Genomic DNA, 20436 nt, shown 5'->3' with positions numbered 1-20436 from the left:
TTTGTTATTAAGCACACTTACTCTGTAGTTGTGTTTTCAAAAATTTATGGTTTATGGTGATGAACTGCACCATTACCTATGTGCAATTTTCAAATATATGTTCTGTCTTCAGACTAGAAATTCCTTCCTGTTCAGTCAAGTCCTATAATATATATTCAAAATGGACACAATACAGAACAGGAAGCCCATAAATTTGTTTGATGTGTATGAGGCTAAGAAGAAGCAAATGTCATTCAGATTTACATTCTTGAAAGTGAAAATTCTCATCTTGGGATGTTAATTAGGTGCAGAGATTTGCCACACTAAAATCAGTAAAGCAACAAAAATATTGGCCACTTGCCCTGGGCCAGATGACCTGGGAAATATCTTAAGCTATTTGGCAAGACCACCAGATCTGAAGGCTATACTTTGAAGGTTATCCATGTTCAAGTATGTTTAATGAAAATGCTTAGATACCAGGATCTTTTAATGAAAAGGCTTAGATACCAGGATCTTTTAAGCTAACTACACACACACACACACACACACACACACACACACACACACACACAGATATATAGATAGATATAGATATAGATATAGATATAGATATAGATATAGATATAGATATAGATATAGATATAGATAGATATAGATATAGATATAGATATAGATATAGATATAGATATAGATATAGATATAGATAAAACGTGAGTTGTGACATCTTATGTAGCCCACACCTCTGTCTTCTATTTATAAAGGTCAGATAGATGAGAAGGAGATCATGCTGTTCAGACACGCTGCTCTGGTACACCTGCTGGTGACAGTTCGAGATCTGCTACTAACATGTGGCTTGGACGCAGCTCTAGGTTTGTTTTCAGTATATATACAATAATGATACCCAGAAACCCAAAACTTTGTGTGTGTTCTGCAGACAATCCCTTATGTTTGTGGCTGTGACTCTGCCATCAGAGTATATGCTCAGTTCATGACTAATAGACTGAAACTGTTATGGAATAACAGTTATTCCATTTGTTAAGAACTTTCACATATATTAAACGTCTTGTATCTCAGAATGACAAATGGACTGTCTAGAGAGTTTTGTTGGACTCTATGTGGAAACGGAAGAACATGCAAAAGTCAACTCCTTTTCTGTTTACTATCTATCTTTTCTGAGTGTGGAACACTTTCCACATAAAATATTGTTAGGCTCTGTGAAAGTGAGTTACTTAAATCAGAGAGCATTTTAAGCAAAATCTTCAATATTATCTAATGTATCATGAGGAAAGAGGCTTGAACTTGCTACACTGGACTTACGTAGAAGCACTTTTTTTTAACTTTTCTGGTCTTATTCAAATTTGGAATATGGCAATCCATTGTAACCTAGTTTAATGCCTGAAATGATAATGCTGAGCTTGTTAAATTCCTGTAGTTGTATGTTTTGAATTTTCAAATACCTCTATCAGGCTAGGTCTACAAGACACTGAAGTTATATGAATGCCCTAGGAAAGTCAGACTCCTTTCTTTACAGAAGATAAAGTTGCTTCAGAGCATCTGTCTTCAATCTGAACTATCCCTGGATGGATGATGTTTCCTTAAAATTGATGTAAAATCTAAAACATCTGCCCTAGACTAAACTGTAAGGGAAAATACTTTGTCTTTCCTTAAATATTTCTAGCAATAAAAGAGTAGGAGGAAGAATACAGAATGAATATCTAAGGAGAATCCTAAGTACAAATCTTTTCTCTCATTACTATAAACAATGTAGAAGAATGGGAGGAAGAAAAATTAGCAGTTTTTCCTGTACTCTTTTTTTGTAGCAGAAGCACTCCTAGATTGTATTTCAGAATTACAAAAGCACCTGTGTTTCCAAACCTGAGCAACAGCTCACACAGGAAATTGCACAATTAAAATAAAATAAAAAAATAGAAAATTGGGCAAGATACTAAGTAGGCCTTGTGGTGTTCACTGTTGTGTTGTTGTGCTGTGTGGTTCATCATGTAGTTATATGTTGGATGTATTTTTTTCTTTATGCATTTTCAGATAACCCCAGCATTGTTCACCATTTATACATAGAAGGCATTCAGAGTTGAGTGTAGTTATGATAATATGTAGAGTGGTAAACATGCAGGACAAACAAGCTTTAGACAATGGTGATAGAAATAGTGTTGTTAGTATAAGTAATACAGATAAGTATATAAGAGTGTTGCTGCCAGCATCTGCAGCTTCAGGATGCAGTCTTGTATAATTCTATCTGGAGTTACATAGTGGATACCACATAAAGTACATCAGTTTTATAAACACCATTTATGTACCCGATAAGTGGTCACACTCTCCTTCCATACTGGGGAGCCACTAACATTCATCTGTTTTTGTGCAAGATACCATCATATAGATCTTAAATTGATGTGCAGATTGAGCACAATGCTTGACAATTATCTTTTGTCACTTCATTTACTTCTTTTGTTGCTCCATTAACAGGTTATTTGTCCAAGGCAAAGGATGTCTATAAAAACATTTTAGAATCCTGTTTGAATAATATCTGGAGGCAGCTGAAGATTGTACAGTACAGCAGCCAGAAAAAGCATGAAACACATCCCAAAATAACAGCACTTCAGTGTGAAATATTAAATTGGATGAAAAGTTATGGAGAGAGCCACAGTGTTAAGGTTAACAAAATAATCAGTTTCTCTTAACAAACAAAATTGTTCCTGATTACATGAGTAGTTGCAAGACTATGTTTGAACAAGGGTTCATTTATGAAAAAAAGTCAAATAATTACTTCATGGTATCTATTAAATAAGGCTAAATAAATTTTAAGAACTCTGTCACAGCAGTACAAGTTTTTGGTTGATCAAATCTCCCTTTGTTGCATGCATGAAATAACATGCAAAAGAGTTTTAGCATTGCCAGGGCTTTATCTTGTTTCACGTGGTTTTGTTTTCCTGATAAATTTATTGTATCACATCAGTTACTAAAAATTATAATATAGCCTTTTATTTGAAAGCCTCAGTCATCTGGCACAGAGAGAATCATAGCACAAGTCATGATTGTGTGCTTTTATGGTGTGGCTTGGAGCACACATATGTCAAGGAGTGTGTAAGTGGTGTTATCCACAGATAACCTCTGCTTAACCAGTGTATCTGGTAAACCTCCTGGCATTTGAATGGTATAGAAAGCAAATATCTGTGAGTGATTGTTTTGGCATAGAAGAGACAGTTCTGGAGGATATTCAAATTACCAAAAGATTCTCTTTTCTGGATGTGTGAATACTTTGGGTGATATGACACAGTGCCAAACATCTCCTTCCTTTGCACAATATTTATTATTTCTTTACAGAATACTAATCACATTAGGAAACAGAATGAAATGTGTAGTGCTTAAAGTGTTCTAACTGTTTGGAATAGAATTTAGGCTCCTAAACACAACCAAAAAAGATCTTTAAGTTTATTTTAGCTTCTTTCCATACTTCACTTCCTGAGGATTTATTCTTCCTGTGTTTAAGAGTTGCACTGGGAGGTTCTGAATATCTTTTGATTAAACTTTACTAGAAGAACAATATAACAACTTATTATATATCCTTTCTGAATTTAAAATTAAAATGAAGCAATAAAAATAAAATGGTGCTGATTGTCTTGATGTCTGTCCTTCAACAGACAAAGATGATTTTGCATCCTTTTTATCTTCTTAAGAGCAGCACATTTTGCTTTGTAATATTAGGATTATGTTGCAGTAGGAGGCATGTGAGAGCTTGATGTCATTTTTATGTCAGCTCAGTGGCAATTTGGCTTTTCTTCTCAACTCCACTAGCCATGATTTTTAAAAATTTTTATTTATAACTCCTGAGTTTTGACTTGTTTGCTTGACTTAGTCATGCAGAGATATGCATGCAATATAATGCTATATATTATTTTATTCACAATTACTAATTGTTTCCTGTTTCCTAACATTCAGAGACAGGTTTTAATGAGCCTGACTAGGTAGAAGGAGTATTCCAGTTTAATAAGAAGTAAAAGTTGTAGTCCATAAACTATTTGCTATCATATCAGATCAGTATCAGTTCTGTCGTACCACATCAATATCAGTTTTGTTGTATCACATCAATATCAGTAAATATGATGTGAAATAGGATAGTCTTATGATCCTTTTATTAGCCAGAGTTGTTACTGATGCCGGACTGTAATGGGACATGTCCTTTGTAAGGTAGAAGTTACTGCTGGTTTAGAAAAGAAATCCTCTTTGTTTTATTATCTTTTATACTCCTGATTTAATAGAATATTATTAAAAATTTTATCTAGCTCACTTGAACATATAATGAGTCTGCTGTTGAATTGTGTGAAGAAAAGCAGGTCAACGTTTTTACATGCAGTTGTCCAAAACTGCTTATAAAGATGCCAGTGGATTGTTGAGTTGCTCTTCTGTGCACCTACTTATGGAAATTGAAATCTGCCTCTGCCTGTCAGACCAGAAGTTCTTTTCTGCCAAGATCTAACGCTCTTTTAATATTTACACATATGATAATCTTATGTCTGTAAATCTTAAGAATCAGACATGTGATTCCTTAAAATATTATCTTGTGTACAACATGAAAAGTATCTGTAGAATGGCATAAAAGTTCAGAGAGCATCCTGTCAGAAAGCATGGTGATGTATTTAGGTACATGTTCTTCTTTATATACTTAATGTAGCAATGTGTTTAGTTTGTATCAGTTAAAATGATGGACAAGGTAAACACCTTCTGTGGTGGGGATTCTTTTTAAGACTGTGTCAGTTTGGTAGATTCTAATTCTTTTCAACATTTTTGTCTTAATCAATATTCAGTGAGTCTCAGATCTCTGGCAGAAACACTTCTGTGACTCCATCTACAGACTGGAAGATCTTTCTAATCAGTTCAGCAGTAAATCCAGTACGTCCCTCTGTTAAATAAGTACCTTGCAGACTGAATTCTAGATATCTTCAGCTTAAGTTTTCTCTCCATAGGGATAATGTTTCTAATGTGACAGATCTGTCTAGTACAATAGTAATGATGGGATATAATATATTTAGATAATGTTTTTAAGTAGGTTCACAAGCATTCTTTTTGAGCTCAGGAGTAAGTCAAGTCAAAAGCCAAGCAAGCGAGGCAGAAGCCTGGCCTGCCTGAGCAGAGATCTTCTAGAATTTAGGTGGAAAAGCAATGTATATGGATTTGCAATATCACTTATGAGCAGGTGACATGAAGGGACTTGAGAGAGGCTGTTCACTCCTGTAGGGAGAAAATTTATGTGGCCAAAGCTCAATTGAAGCTCAAGCTGGCTAACACTGAATGACAAGAAGAGCTTTTTAAATAAGTCAAGAGCAAAATAAGAATCAGAGACAACATTGGTCTGTTGCTCAACAAAGTTGGTCACCTCACAAATTGGGACATAAACAAAGCAGAGACATTCAGTGCCTTCTTTTGCCTGTCTTCAATCTCCAGAGTTTGGTGTTAGAAGACTTGACTGAGGACAAAGGTGGACTCCCAGCCAATCCTGAGCTTGTTTGAGACTTGCTACTCCATCTGAATGTGCATAGATGTAGAGAGCCCAGTGAGGTTGACAGGGTACTGAAGGAGCTCAAAAATGTCATTATGGGAACTCTTTCCATTATTTTTTCAACAATCTTGGGAGTCTAGAGACATCCCAGCTGATTTAGGTGTTACTTAAGGTTACTGGAAGGTGTTAAATGTTGTTTCAATTTTCAAGAAGGGAAAGAAGGAAGCCTCTGGTAATTACAGACTTGTCTGTGCCACTTCAGTGCCTGTTAAAATTATAGGAAAGTTTATTCTGGGAGATACTGGAAAATGCTTGAGAAACAATGCAATCATTGGCTGCAGCCAGCATGAGTTCACAAGAGAAAAGTACTACTTAGCCAACTTAATTTCCTTTCTTTTCCCACTTACAACAAGGTGGCCCATCTAGTTGACCAAGGAAAGCCAGTGTGTGTGGTTTTCAACTTTAGCAAAGTTTTCAGTACTGTCTCTCACAATATCCTAGATGAACTGTTCACCACAGAGCTAGACAAGTCCATAATACCGGTTTGGGTGAGCAGTTGACAAATGGGTTGAGTGCAAAAAATTACAGTACATGGAATTACATCAGGCTGGTGGCCAGTGACCAGTGGTGTTCCCCAGGACTAAGTTTTAGAGAAAGTGCTCTTAAATGTTTTTGTAAGTTGTCTGGACACAGGAATTAAAAGTACATTAAGTGATTTTACTGATTATACTAGTGTAGAAAGGCCTTTCACAAAAATTAAGCTAGAGAACTGAGAACTCACCAGCTTTATGAACTATATGGAGATTAAGTGCCAAATTTTCCTCCTGGGATGGGGCAACCATGGTTATACATACAAATTGGGAAAGAGACTTGAGCCCAGTGGGTAGAGACTGGAAGTCTGGGTCAATAGCAAATTGATTCAGTGGTATCCTGGCAGCCAGGAGGGTCAAACAATGTCCTGGGGTGCATCAGGCACAGCATCACCCGCTGAGAAAGGGAGGGGGTTGTCCTGACCTCCTCTGCATTGAGATGGCCTCACCTTGAGTGCTGGGGGCAGTTTTGGGCACCACAATACAAGGAGGATATCAAACTTGTCTGTTTTGTCTGTCCAGAGGAGGGGACCAAGATATTAGAAGGCTTCAAGAGCAAGAGGAAGGGCAGCTGATGTCACTTCTGTTGTTCCTCGTGGGGAAGAGAAGGCTGAGGGGTGGCCCCATCACAGCCTACATCTTCCTCAAGCAAAACAGATGAGGGGAAGGTGTATATCTCCTCTCTCTGGTAACTAGTAATAGGACACAAGCAACTGGAATGAAGTGGTGTCATACGAAGTTCAGGCACATTAGGCAAAAGATTCTTCACTTAGAGGGTGGTCCTCCCTGGAACAGACTTCTAAGTAAGTGTTTAAAGCACTAAGCCTGTCCAAGTTCCAAGAAGTTCTTGGATATATTCATATGGTTTAGTTTTAGGTAGTCTTGTGAGAAGCACAGAGTTGGACTCTGTCCTTATGGGTCCCTTCCAACTTGGAATATTCTACAATTGTCATTGTGGAAAACTCAAAGTTTCTGGTTTTACCATTTGTTTATTCAATCTTGTGTTTTCTCTTCAGAGGAGAAAGAAAGATGTATGTGGGCTGAAAGAAAAAAATTAACATAACTGGAGTTTCTTTTTAATTTTCTTCATACAGATATTAATAATTACAAGGATGGACTCTGAAAGAGAAAAAGCTGCCTTCATTCAACCATTATCTAGGATAGATGGTAAATTATTATTTTATGTGTATTTTTGAAATAAAAAGTGGCTCTTATCCTGTAGAGTGCTGCATTCATGTGTGAATGCTTGGTGCAGGTCTTTCTCCATTCTCATCAGGACCCTTTCTACATATTTTTCTCACTGTTTAATATTCCATAACTCTTCCATCAGCCTTTTATCTTTTAATTTTATTTTCCCCCATTTAGAAGTGCTGGTCTAATGTTTTCCATTTCAAGAGAGTAATAATTTATCTGTTGGGTCAAAGATTTTTTTTAACAGAACATGAAGGAGCTGTGGACAGCCCATTGCCTAATTATATTTGTATCTGTTGTCTTGACTAGTTTGTCTCATTGTTTTTAGCTGATCATTAGTCACAAGTTTTCTTCCTTCCAAGCGTATTCAGAGCAGTTAGGTTTTAAAAGTCTTAACTAAACTCCCCAGCATAAAGCCTTGAATGAGTATTCAGGTACAGATAATATTTTCCTTTAGCTATACATTGCTAATTTGTTAAATATGTCAGCATAAACTGTATCAATCTATAAAGCTCAAGGCAAAAATATACTGTTTCAAATATCCCACCTTCCCACTGATACAAGTAGCACTTTCATCACTTCAGCACTTTACCTGTGAGTGATTTCAGAAATACAAGCTTGTTTGACACTGCAAATTCAGCTGGTACGTCAAAAAAAAACCAAAAACCATGTTTCAGGAAAATTATAATTTGAGCTTATAGTTATATTTAGAACAAGTCACTGACTCATTTTTATTGCTTTTTTAAAATCAGTTTTCATAAATCCTACTTGCTTGAACCTTATCAAATGTTGTGTATTATACTGTTCTTTTGCCTTTAAAAATAAAGTTAGATTTCCTGTGCTCTTAAAAGAAGAAAGCCTGTCTTTTAGAATGTTTTGAAAGGGAGGAGGCATGTTCACAGTGGTTTTACTAATAATAATATTTAATGAAAAGAGCTTTATTTGTTTTAAGAACTTAAGACTCTTTTGCAAACACAGGCCAATCCAACTACGCCTTTGAAAAGAGGCACTTGTGTAGAAACAACATTCCTTCTTAGATACATATTCCAGTTAAAATTTCAAATGTACAAAAAATGTAAAGAAATTTAACTTATAAAGGGGCAAATGTGGTTCCTTTTGTTTTAACCTTTAATTTTTCATTTTAAGGTAACAGGGTTGTGAGTTTGTGAGACATTGAACTTGTTTGCATTATTTTTCCCTTGAGTTCTGAGAAGGAAATTTCTAAATCATTACGTCCAACAGTGCAATACAGAAATTGTATAGATAGAATATGTAATACTTAAAAAAGAGAGAATATGTAATACTTAAAATTTTAATAACCTGCGTTGTTCCACATTTGCTGCTTACTGTTGTGTGTTGATTCATAGTCATAGAGGCTTATTTATTTCATCAACTGTTTAATTTTTTTAAGCAGGTTTGAAAGCTGTGGATTTGAATTCTGAGAAAAAACAAACCCCTTTAAGTTGTAAAGAGATCATAAGCAAGTAAGTTAAATTCTTGATTCATGAGAACAAATTCTATAGTCGAGACTAAGGTCAGTGAAATTTCAATTACTTTAGATCTTTTCCATGAGTCTTTCTGGAGTAAAGTTTTCATAATAGTATTAGTTTTATAGCTGTAGTATTTGCCTACAGCTTCATTTTTAGATTTGAGAATTTTGTCCACTGTAGAAAATGCTTAGTGAGGCCTAGAGGAACTTTAGGGAAAAAGCAATTGCATATTCTTTATGCGTTGTTTTGCCTGTTTAGAAAAAGAGAAATATGTAGAGAAACATGATTTTTGCTTGTTATAGAAAACAATGGTGGAAGGGCATAACATAAGAAATTAGAAATTATGACATTTCTGAAATACATTAGATTTTAGGCAGATAATTGTAGGAGGTAGAGTACAGCTTTTGATTTTTAAATTCATTTTTAAAGGAGTTGGAACCTTAGCCAGGAAGGGCAAATATATTTTTGTAAACAGACTTTAAGCAGTTAGAATTCAACAAAGTAAAATTGAGTTTATTTTGTTCTAAGCATATTTCTACCTGCACTTACTTTTATTTTGTTGGGTTTTTTTAAGTCTTAGTAGATATTCCTGCATTATTGTACATAATCAGCAAATTGGAGCTGACTTCCCTTGGATGCACTTCTCACTAGTAATGGAATACAATTATTCTGAAAATTCTGGCTGGAAAAATCTGTGTGAAAATCTGAATGTCACTTACATGACTTTTAAAACCACTCTCCCTGAGACAATGCAAATGGGTAAGTGTTCTCCTGAATTGTGATAAACAGTTAGACTGACATATGAAAAGAAAACATTTTCTGTTCCATAAAATGCTACATTCATATGCGTGTGGAAGAGAATGAGTAATACATTATGAGAGCTAAAGCTCAACAAAGAGAGCTGGGTTATCTATGCCACAAGAAGGTGTTTTTATTTAAGTGTAAGCCTAGTTTTGGCCAGGATGTTGGAGTACATGTGGGTTTATAAGAACTTGTGCCAAGTTCATAAGTTGTTTACAGCTTCTGCAAGCTGTATCCACCCTTCCTCGTTCTAAAGGAATGCTGTAAATATAAAAAAATCTGAAATAAAGCATACTTTCAAAAAGATTCAATGGCATTTACTTTTGGAGGAAAAAAGTATAGAGTGGAAGCATTTTATTGGAGATAAATAAAAGCTGAATTTTTGAATTTTAAAAAATATATCAACTACATTAATATTTATATCTGTTTTATATATTTATATTAATATATCAAATAGATATATTTTTATATCTATAGTTTTTTGTTTATTAAACTATTATCTTACATATACAAAATGTTGCAGGGAATCATGGTTGTTCCTTTCTTCTGGAAGTACAGATTCCATATGTATTTCTGACAACTGAAGGTCTTCTTAATATGCCAGATGTTCTTCAACTTTTTGAATCCAGGTGAGTGAAAAGAACCTATTTAATAATGTGGGCTATTTATTTTCAGATTTTCAGGACATGTATGTTATTCTATTCTATCATGTATTGGCTGTCTACTTGGCTGTCACATACATTTCTGCAATTACACTTATTAGCCTTTTAAGAGACAAGAGTATGTTTTTTTCTGTTTTTTCACTTAGTACTAGAGATTCACACACACGCCACCCAGAATGGAATTGGCCAATTTTTAAAATTGTAGCAGGTATTTTTAAATCAGAAAAACTTTTTTAATTTTCTACTTTTCTCTGAAAATCATGATGTTAACAAACTTTTCTTTTCTTTAGTGCTTCTCGGTCCTTGGAAGACTTTGTATTTAATTCTTCATAAAAATTGCTTTGGGGTTTTGTTATTGTTGTTTTGATCTACTGAAGCTATGCTAAATACTCAAACTGAACAGCAGCAAAACATCTTATTTTCTGGTGCATCACAGTGCTTAGGAGAGGCTAAGTTTAAAACAAAAGCTAATTTATTAATAAAATTCAGATCCACTATTCATTTTATTTTTCATACTCTGTAAACTGTATGAAAACTGCTAGGGTTGTAAATCATTGTGCTTCTTTATTATTTCTTTGACATAATTTTCTTGAATTTTGCTCTTACAGTAATAAATAGTTGGTAAAGCTACCTTATCTCATGAGGGGTAAGGAAAAAAAAAGAAAAGGAAGAATGAAAGAAACAAAGAAACAACAAAGCAAAGAAATGGGGACCAGAGCAGCAATACCTCTCAAACATAGTGACAGAGATACAGATAGTTGATTTCACTATGTTGCATGACAGACATGCCAGTTTTAGTATTATATCCTTGAGTCAGCTGTGGAGCCATTTTTGGTCTGTGTCTAATTAGAGTTCAGTAGGATAAAAAAATATCTATGTCTTTGACATTTAAAATTTGAACACAAAATCTAATATGCTTTTAAACTTGGACTTGTTCAAGTTTTCTGTTCAGCCTGTCCATAAGCCAAGTAGCTGGGAACAATGTTTTGTTACTTTTTCACTAGCTCCTTTTAGCACTGATGAGAGAGTTAAATAGTGAGCAAAGAGCTGTACAATTTCAGAAAAGGTAAGAGTTTACTTTTTTTAAATGTCTGAACACACTGTCCATACAAGTTTCTAGAGTTACTGCTGGCAGATTCAGGTTTGAGTGTCTTGTGTTTCCTAGTAAAACACAACAGCAGCCTGTGCTGCTGGCAGTTCTAAGTCACTAAAAAGTTTTAGGATCATACATTAATGGCAATCAGTCAATTTGTTTTGCCTTGTGCTGCACAATCATGAAAGGAAGAAAAAAAATGCAGTATAAAAAGTTAGAAAACGTTTCTAAGTAACTGTATTAGTTTCTATATTACCTTTATATTTTTCTGTAAACTCAAAGTCTGGATGTCAAGGTCATACTCAATGCAGTTAGCAATATTTAATTTCACTTAATCACTGCTAAAGTGAATCACTGTGTCTTAAAATGAACTGAGCATTTTAGAAAGATCAAGACTGTATAAGTTAAAAACCTGTATTAAGGGGTGTATGTTACCCGTTTCCTTAAAGAAAATTGTATTATTTTACTTGTCTGAGTTTTAATGAAATAATTTTATTTTTTCAGATATGGCATTACCTTTGTTGAAAGAAACAGTGGTTACTCCTTAAGACTCTTTGGAAGTACAGATCGATATGTTGTGCTGACAATAGATGAATGTACTGCTATCTTTCTGCAGGTACAACATGAAACTACTCTATCCAAGTTCTCTTATGTGTTCAGTTACTTCTAGGCCATATTTTAAGACTTTTGACATATCTTCTCTTCCCCATAATCATTTTAATTCATCCATGGTTTCACATCACAAATCATTAATCCTAAAATTCTGTCTGTGCCAGTTTGACTAGTTTAAAATGTTCTCAGTTTCTTCACTGAAGTAACATTTGACCTGTGATTTGATTATACAGAATGTAGTTAAAGGATGCATACTTAAAAAGAGGGTTGTATAAAGAAATTTTTTTAACAACAAATTAAATGTATTTGTGGATCTATTGCGTTACCAGTGTGCATATTAAATCCTTCCATTTTAGATGGTTATCTGAATTAATCTATAGAATAATTTGTCCTACTTTTAATAAAAAATAATAGCTTAAGTAATTGCATACTACTTAAATTCTGTTATGAAACAAGACAGATTACAGGTAGAAGAATGGCTTCTGAAAGATAGATACATAATAAAATAATCAATTAGTGTTACAAGTATTACAGCATAGACATTCTTACAAGCTACTGCAATTAGTGATGCTGGACTTTATATATATAGTTAGTGTAGTTATTATATGATTTGCATAGGCCAGGTAGGAACTTCAGAAGTTTATAACAATATTTTGCATTATTTAGGTTCACAAGAAATCTTATGAACATTGATAGTGTTTCTTTTTAGAGAAAAGAAGAAGAGGTATAAAGCTTTGAATCAGCCTTTTGAAGTTCAAAGGGAATAAAAGTTGGGAATACAACCTAGTTCTCCCAACTGCCATATGTGTCCTTAATGCTTACATTATTTAGCTGTATTTATGTTTGATCTAGTTTCTGCACATTATATTGATACTAATTAAAAGCTTGGGGCAGCCATGGTATTTATTTAGTTTTTACTCTTTATTTAAATTTGATGGTAGAGTGTGGAAGAACTAAATTATGAGGACTCCTGTGACACTATAATATCAAGGCTGATGGCATTATCACTCCAATATATGTGCTGTTGGATTATTTTCTATTCCAGAGAAAGACTGAGCTTAGAGTAAGTTACTAAATTCTTTTGTTATCCTGGTATTTTTAAGACTAACTTGTCACTAAAGAAAGCTGCTTATTAAAACAAGTTGATACCCATTTGTCTTTGAACTTTTCTGTAGGAATACATTTCTCTTAGAGCAATACAAATATTGTAAGCTCATATTTCTAGCTTTTGGTTTTTCACTTAGTTGCGATGTTGTCATGCTCCTACTGAAAAACTCAGTGAAATTGTAAAAATAACAGTGATCACTGGAGACCACCAAAATCTTGGAAAAGTTGTTTCTTATTTGTGAGGCTATTTTTAGTCTTCCACAAATGATAAAGGAATGGTTGTTATAAAATAACGGAGTTTGAGGCAGGCAATATTAACAGAAATTTCACAACTCCAAAGATATGAAATACTGGAATTATTCTTACATCTGTTTGAAGTAAAGTAACCTTACAAATGCATGGTTATGAATTACTGTGTTAATACCACTGTGTATTATTTGCAACAGGGAAACATTCTTTAAGTGTTCTTCCAGTGCATCACTAGTTCTTCTTTTGCTATGGAAGCACATCTTCTGTTGACATAGTTCATAAACATTAATTTATTACCTCTTCTGAGAGCAAGTGGTAATTTCCTCTCTGTTTTTCTTCCAGACCTTTTTAAAGGTCTTTGATCCAGACCTTTTCAAAGGTCGTTGATCCAGACCTTTCCTTCAGACCACACTTGCTTGTCTGTAGACTGACTCCATTTTCTTTCCTTACAGTCAATCCTTCAGCAGTCAATCCCTTAATGTATTATAGTTCTCTTTGCACAGATATTAATGCTCAAACTGTACCAGTATTCTAAATTCCAGGAAATGGAACAGATATTTATGAAGACATGGAACAAATGGTTTGAGATATTACATGTGCATAGTAAATATTAATGATCCAGTGAAAATGTTTTACAGGTACAGTCTCAAGGGAAATACTCTGCTTAACCTTGTCTTAATTTATGCCACTCTAATTGAACTTACACAGAAGTCAGAAGACTTCGATGTGAAGGTAATTCTTTCTGTATTAATCTTCATTATATGATATTTCTAAAAAGCTTGGTCAAGTATACCTTCTACATCAAAAACATAAAATAGCTCAAAATTACTAAAATAAGAGAGGATCTTAATTCAGTGCTGCTAAAGTCAGTGAAAATTGTGAAAGTCATTGTGTTGACTGCAATACAAGTTGAATCAGATTCAAATTTCAGTTGAAGTCTTTTTATAACTAGAAGTCAAAAAATGGGATCGTACCTTTAACAAATTATTGGAATACATATTAATCTTGCTGTGTCTTAATTTGAAGTGTCAGATCAAGATTATGTTGCTGATGTGACAAAAGAAAAAAAGAAATAATCTGCTGTCAGCTAGTTTGTATTTTTAATGAGACAAAATAACTTCCTTCTATAAAAATCAGGAAATCTAGAATCTAGAAAATCTGTTTTAGTATCTATAATAATCAGCATTAAAAAATAGGACAGAAGTTTCATTCAGTTTACTAAACTGTTGGTAACTTACATTTTTAACTAATTGACATCTTTTTAGACATTTTTTTCACATATTTGCAGCCAATGTTGAGTGCAGATCTTTATGAAGTCATCATTATTTGCATATTAAAATTTGTATAAAATTTACCTAATTAAATGAAAGTTATGAGGATGAAGAGAAGACAGAGCTTTTTTCATTTCATGTACTCACCACTGTAGTTTGTATAGAAATTACAGCTTCAGAGTGTTACACATCTTCTTAAGCTGTAATAGGCATCTCACAATTGCCTGTTTTATTAATAACTCATACCCAGAAACTTGATCACATATAAAAGACCTATAGGATAAATCAATTAATTTCACCTACACAGGATTTACATAAATAAGGAGTGTGATTTGCAGCCTGGACAGAGGTTGGAGTTCTTTGGCATGATAAGCATGGATCAGGTTTAGCAGTATCGACTCTTGTGTTCGGGGTGACCTTTAGTTTTCACCTCAATGTCTGTAGCAAATTAAGACACTCCTTAGAGTAAATTTTAACCAAGAATATTATGTATCACTTTTAGGTAGTTCTTACACCAGGGATTGAAGAGACAGCGCTGGTAATTCGTCAGATTGCTGACAACATTTTGATGGCCTCTAATATCAGTCCTCATGAGTGGCTGGACAAATCCTGGCTTTCTGTCTTGCCATCTGAGGTTTGCTTCTCTTCCCGTGAATTTACAGTTTTCTTCCTGTTTCTAAGATTTATACAATTTTAGGCTTTTTTGTTGTAGTTCTCTTAAAATATATTATTAAAATAAGCATTATTATATATGTGTATGTATATGTATATGCAGATATATATACAAGCACATTTCTAGTGTATATGCAAAGACATGTATATATATACATATATATAGTATTTTCATCATTTTTGTCAGCACAATTAGGTGCAACTTGGACTTACCCTGTGCTTTCACAACTAACCTGTAAGGAGATTAATCCACTACATCTGCTTGCCAATTTGTGCTGTTCTACAGTTCTAGGCACTAGGTTTAAAAAACTACCCAAATTGTAGAAGAAAAACATACAGTGGCTCACTTGGGCAGGAAGCCAAATTCAGCAGTGTTGATGCCTTACTTAGGTAAATGGCATTTCTTGCCAGCTTGCTTTAGTAATAGATGGTAAAAACTTGCTTAACTCATGCAGTTACTTGCTTAACTCATATTCCAGTAAATGCTGGAATCAATCACCATCAAATATATGATATACTTTAACTTGTATAGTAAGGTTCTCAAATGAAACATACGGATTTGTTCACTTTATGTGACAGCTTTGAAACTCTTGTAAAGCTGAGATTGTTTTTGGCTTTTGTAAAATTCAGAGGCATTATAGAGCAGGTATTGGCATGGCCTTTCAAGAGGTGAGTACTGGATTATAGGTTTTCCAATTTAGAGATTAAGTATACTAGTAAAAAATGGAGAGGAGCCATTTTTCAGTGTTTTATGAAAGTCAGGAACACAAAGCTGACACTGATTAACAAGCTACTCTCAACTTGCTGCCCTGTTTGTGATATTCATCCTCCCCCTGACAACTCCTGCTTTTTCCACCTGTTTCATTGCCGTTAGCAAATGCAGCTTTTGCAAAACAGAACCAGTTTTGTCAGTTTATGTTGATCTAGGTAATCCACTTTAAAATGGAGAAATAATAATAAATCTGGTCATGCATTTTAAAATCAAGTTTAAGTTATACACTGATTTTAACCTTTAGAAAATAAACATCTTTAGACTTGTTTTTTGTCAAATGGTTATGCAGAACTTACTCTTTATCAGAAATGGTACTATGTTGCAACTGTAGTAAAAAAACTTTGTTTTTATTGGACTATAAAAGTGCACTGTTTGAAAGCTTTCTTTGTATGATATATTGTAGGACTTAATCAATAAGATGTGACTTTGTAGAACAGGAAAAAAAGGATAAAAAGTTTGTCAGATTTCAGTCTAACAAAATAATTTCTATTTTCAGCCAGAGAAATGCCTGCTTACTTTTCCATGTATCAATCCTTTGGTTGCTCAGTTTATGTTAAAGAAGGGATCTTCACTGAACAGGTTATTTCTTGCAAGCTTTGATCAACTTCAGGAACTTCTGCCACAGGTTCCAAAAAAAGTTTTAAAGGTTGGCCAATATTATTTTATGTATTATATTAATATTTTTTTCTCTGTTGTAATATGTGGTTGTTTTGTTGAGCATTTTTTAATCTGATACTACATGTGCATTTGCTGGTGTCATTTAAAAATTAATTACAGGTTTTAGAATATCACTCATATCCCAAAAGTTGAGCCTGCTGATTCTCAGCAGATTTTGTCAAGTCTGGGAGAAGATAATGACAGCATTTCCTTAACTGGAAAAATACTCATTAGATAGCTTCCTCCTCGAGCTTCACAATATTAAATATTGTATCCACATGCAAGGTTTTGTGTATTTCTAACATAAAAATGTTTTCCAATTAAGTATTTCCAGGACTTCAGTCCCTCCCTTCCTTCCTTCCTGCCTCCCTCTCTCCATATAATAAATGCACCACTTAGCATTCGTAGCACTTAGTGTTTTACAGAGCCCTAGAGATGAAGAATTGTGTGCTCGTACTGTTCCTACTGTTGGGTCAAATCAGGAAAATTATAGACTGAATATAGGCATCTAATTCAATAAAAAATGCACCTATTTTATCATTCAAGGAAATGGCTGAGGACACCATTCATTTAAAATGAAGCATTCCATTAAGATGAAGGAACAAGTGAACAGCTATCCAGGCACTGAATGTGAAATTGTGCACAATATTGTTTTAACTGTGTATGTGCAAAGCCATCTTTATTGACAGAAGAAGCTTAGTTAAATTCCTCTGTGATGCATGATCTGTGCCAATCCATTGCAGAACTGCTTCCTACAGTCTTGGAGTAATGAAGGAGAATAAATTGTATTACTAAGATATTGCTTCTCCTGTGTATTAAGACCGAGACTATTACTTAATCTGTTTGTAGATGTAAGACAGGTACATTGTGTGCTCTACACGCCTCTCCAGCTTTGGTAAGTCTTTTTTTTGGTTCCAGTAAACAAAAATTTATACATCTTAGAATCTTAGCAACTGATTTAACTTTTTGTACTTGGCAGTGTAGACCAAGTAATGATGTACCATCACCATTCCTGACAAATACTTTTTTCATCATTTCAGCATTTCAGTGACATATCTTCATACAGCCTAAATACTGCTGCTCTAGAAAAAACAGTGAAAGGTGCATCACACCCAGAAAACCAGAATAACTTCAACACATTGTATCCTGATAATAAACAACATTGTCAGATTTTAGAGCTGCTTGATAAGGTGCAAAACAGCACAGGTAATACCTTGAATTTCTAGGAAAATGTGTCTCCTTTGAAACCAAGTGAAAAATCTGAATGTATTAGAATCTTTATCTTCTAATCATCCTAAGGTCAGTTATTCTTTCAATTTTTTTCTCTACCAGGAACATCTCATATGAATTCTGAAGCCCTAATTCCTCCACTGAATCATCGTAAGGGGTTTTTAAAGTCTGATCTTCCAAGTTGTATGCAAAAGAACGCATGCTCATCAGAAGTAGTTACAAGGAGAAAGGTGGATTTCTTTGCTGTATCAAAGGACTATGAAGATTTTGCTCATCTAGAAGTTAAAAATTCTCTCCATGTTCAAAGACAGCCTTTCAGAATGCATGATAGCTCTGATCATTCTTCCAAAGACTCTGAAAAGGAGGATTTCTTTGCAACTTTCAGTGACTGTGAACCTCAAGAGAGCTCTAAGAGTTTTCTAGATGAATTTAGAGACACAACATTTAAAAGCCCAGAAATTCAGATTGACCAGCCCCTGTGGAATGATTCTTCATCCACAGGCCCACGTAATTCATTTACTCATGATGGTTTTCTCTCTAATTTCTTTAATGATACGGATGAGCTTCAAAATCTGAATTTCAACCAAATAGGTGAAACATCTAAAGGAAAGAGAAAACAAAGGCCTCCATTCTTACAGACAAAACAAAAAATTAAAACAGGTAGGTCCAAAGTAAGATGACAATTTTGCTGAAGTTCCTTTTGTTATTTAACTTCAAAGCTGTAAGGAGTATCTGTAAGGCTGTATTTTATATTTTATTTAAATAGCTGTTAAATGAAATTAAACCCAACAATTGCATGCTCCCTTTGCTAAAACTTAACTTGCATATGTATCTCTTCTGTGATAAAAGGTTCCTGATAAGTTGTTTTGAGCATAAAGTTGTCTTGGGGTATTTAAAGAAAAAAAAAAAGGCAAAACCAAATGAACTACAATTGTGTCACTGCCATTATTTTTCTATGGTAAATATTGAAAAGTGTAGTTCTTGAATAGTATAAGATTCACCTTCTTTTCTCTCTGACAGTGCCAAAAATATACATCATTAACATGTCAGAATTAATTTTAAAGTTATGGGGAATATTATTTTGTAAACATAGATTTAGACAAAAGATTTTATTTTCTCCATAGGACAAAAAGGTGATTCAGCAAGGCCTGAGGTGAATTTCAGATTCTACTAATGGCTGTGTTTTTCTGTTGGCACTAATGGAGTAAAAATGGCGCACTGAAAATCTTTTGTTTCATAAACTTCTTTATCATTAGAATATTTTTAGCTAGTATCTCCAGGGGTAAACTCTCCATTTGAAATCATTTCAAAGCTTATATTTTCAAAGAGATGATATGATATGTATTTCAAAACTTTACCCTGAAAGTGTGTTCAGTCCTTATACAAATTATTAGGCTTCTCTTTTTGTGTACTTTTCTCATCCTGGTTTACTCCATCAAATATAGTAAGCTTGAAACCTTTATTAATAAGTCATAATATGTATCCATGGAGTCTTGCAACTAAGACAGTCCCTGTCAGACTACGTATTGCTGGATCATTTATTGTAGTATTTTTTTTTAATTCTTCTATTTCCCTGCAAGTAAGATGCTACATTTCTTTTTAAAAATCCAAGTTTAAGTTTGTTTAAAAAAAGTGCCTAACACTAGTACAGATGACTTGATTTATGATTTCTCTGTTACTGGCTGTCATTAAATCTCTTGGTGGTACAAGATCAGCACAGCATTAAAATGCTTTCACTAATCAGATCAGACTCATTTATGAAAACCTAAGTAACTAACTTAAATCACTCTTTCATTGACTGCTTAGGGTAATTATGAAGGTGAAGAGAGAAAAAGTTAATTTTATATAGTAAAGTTCTTTTAATTTTCAGCCTGTGTAAATTTAAATGTTCATACAGAAACTCTGAACAGACCTTTTGCTTCTCTGGAATTAAAATTGAGAGCTGCAGTATTGCTGAGTAGGTAACAAATATTCCAGTAACCTGTAACTGGCACTGATAGCATAAAATTCTACAATATATTTCAGTAGAGATCAGGGCACCTGGTACCACATTTTACAGTGTTCTGAAAATACATCTCCAACTGATAAGCTTTCTGTATTATTCTTGCCCAGTAGGACAAAAGTATACTTGAATGTCAATCAAATCAAAACATGGAAAAGTGATTTTTGGTTTAGATTTTGGAAAAACAGACTTATTCTACTTTATAGTTCACACTAACCAGGGGAAAAATAAGTATACTAAATAGCTTTGCATGCTAATGCAAACCCAACCACCCCAAAAAAAATTTAAAAGTCAATCAAACAAAAAGACCCCAACCAAACAGTCAAAAAAACCTGTAACTTCACCTTAATAAAATAAAAGCCTCTGAGAGCAAAAGTTTAAGAAAGATGTAGAGAGCCAAGTTAGAAGGACACACTGGGAACAAACCCCAAGGATTTCTTCAGGTGTCAGATAAAGCTCTCATTAAACCACAGATAATTCATGACACCAGGCCAAACCAGTATTTCCACTGGACCAGATCAAATCCTTAGGTCAGTTTTAACGTTT

At 34.0% G+C, this 20436-nt stretch overlaps 1 protein-coding gene across 1 annotated transcript in view; it reads left to right on the top strand.

Annotated features, from left to right (window-relative positions):
* Positions 1–20436, top strand: part of SHOC1 (shortage in chiasmata 1) — a 50329-nt gene that overhangs the window by 27404 nt on the left and 2489 nt on the right. The window contains exons 16-28 of the mRNA XM_077790364.1: positions 741–848; positions 2461–2648; positions 7176–7248; positions 8687–8756; positions 9337–9521; positions 10087–10192; positions 11823–11934; positions 12872–12993; positions 13925–14018; positions 15060–15191; positions 16498–16647; positions 17699–17864; positions 17991–18548. Coding sequence (XP_077646490.1) covers positions 741–848; positions 2461–2648; positions 7176–7248; positions 8687–8756; positions 9337–9521; positions 10087–10192; positions 11823–11934; positions 12872–12993; positions 13925–14018; positions 15060–15191; positions 16498–16647; positions 17699–17864; positions 17991–18548 — 2064 coding nt within the window. The remainder of the gene's footprint in view (positions 1–740; positions 849–2460; positions 2649–7175; positions 7249–8686; positions 8757–9336; positions 9522–10086; positions 10193–11822; positions 11935–12871; positions 12994–13924; positions 14019–15059; positions 15192–16497; positions 16648–17698; positions 17865–17990; positions 18549–20436) is intronic.

This window comes from Lonchura striata, chromosome Z (assembly GCF_046129695.1).
Source record: "Lonchura striata isolate bLonStr1 chromosome Z, bLonStr1.mat, whole genome shotgun sequence".
Classification (NCBI taxonomy): Eukaryota; Metazoa; Chordata; class Aves; order Passeriformes; family Estrildidae; genus Lonchura; species Lonchura striata.
The sequence above is the reverse complement of the archived record's forward strand: the minus strand, read 5'-3'. Positions and strand labels throughout refer to the sequence as shown.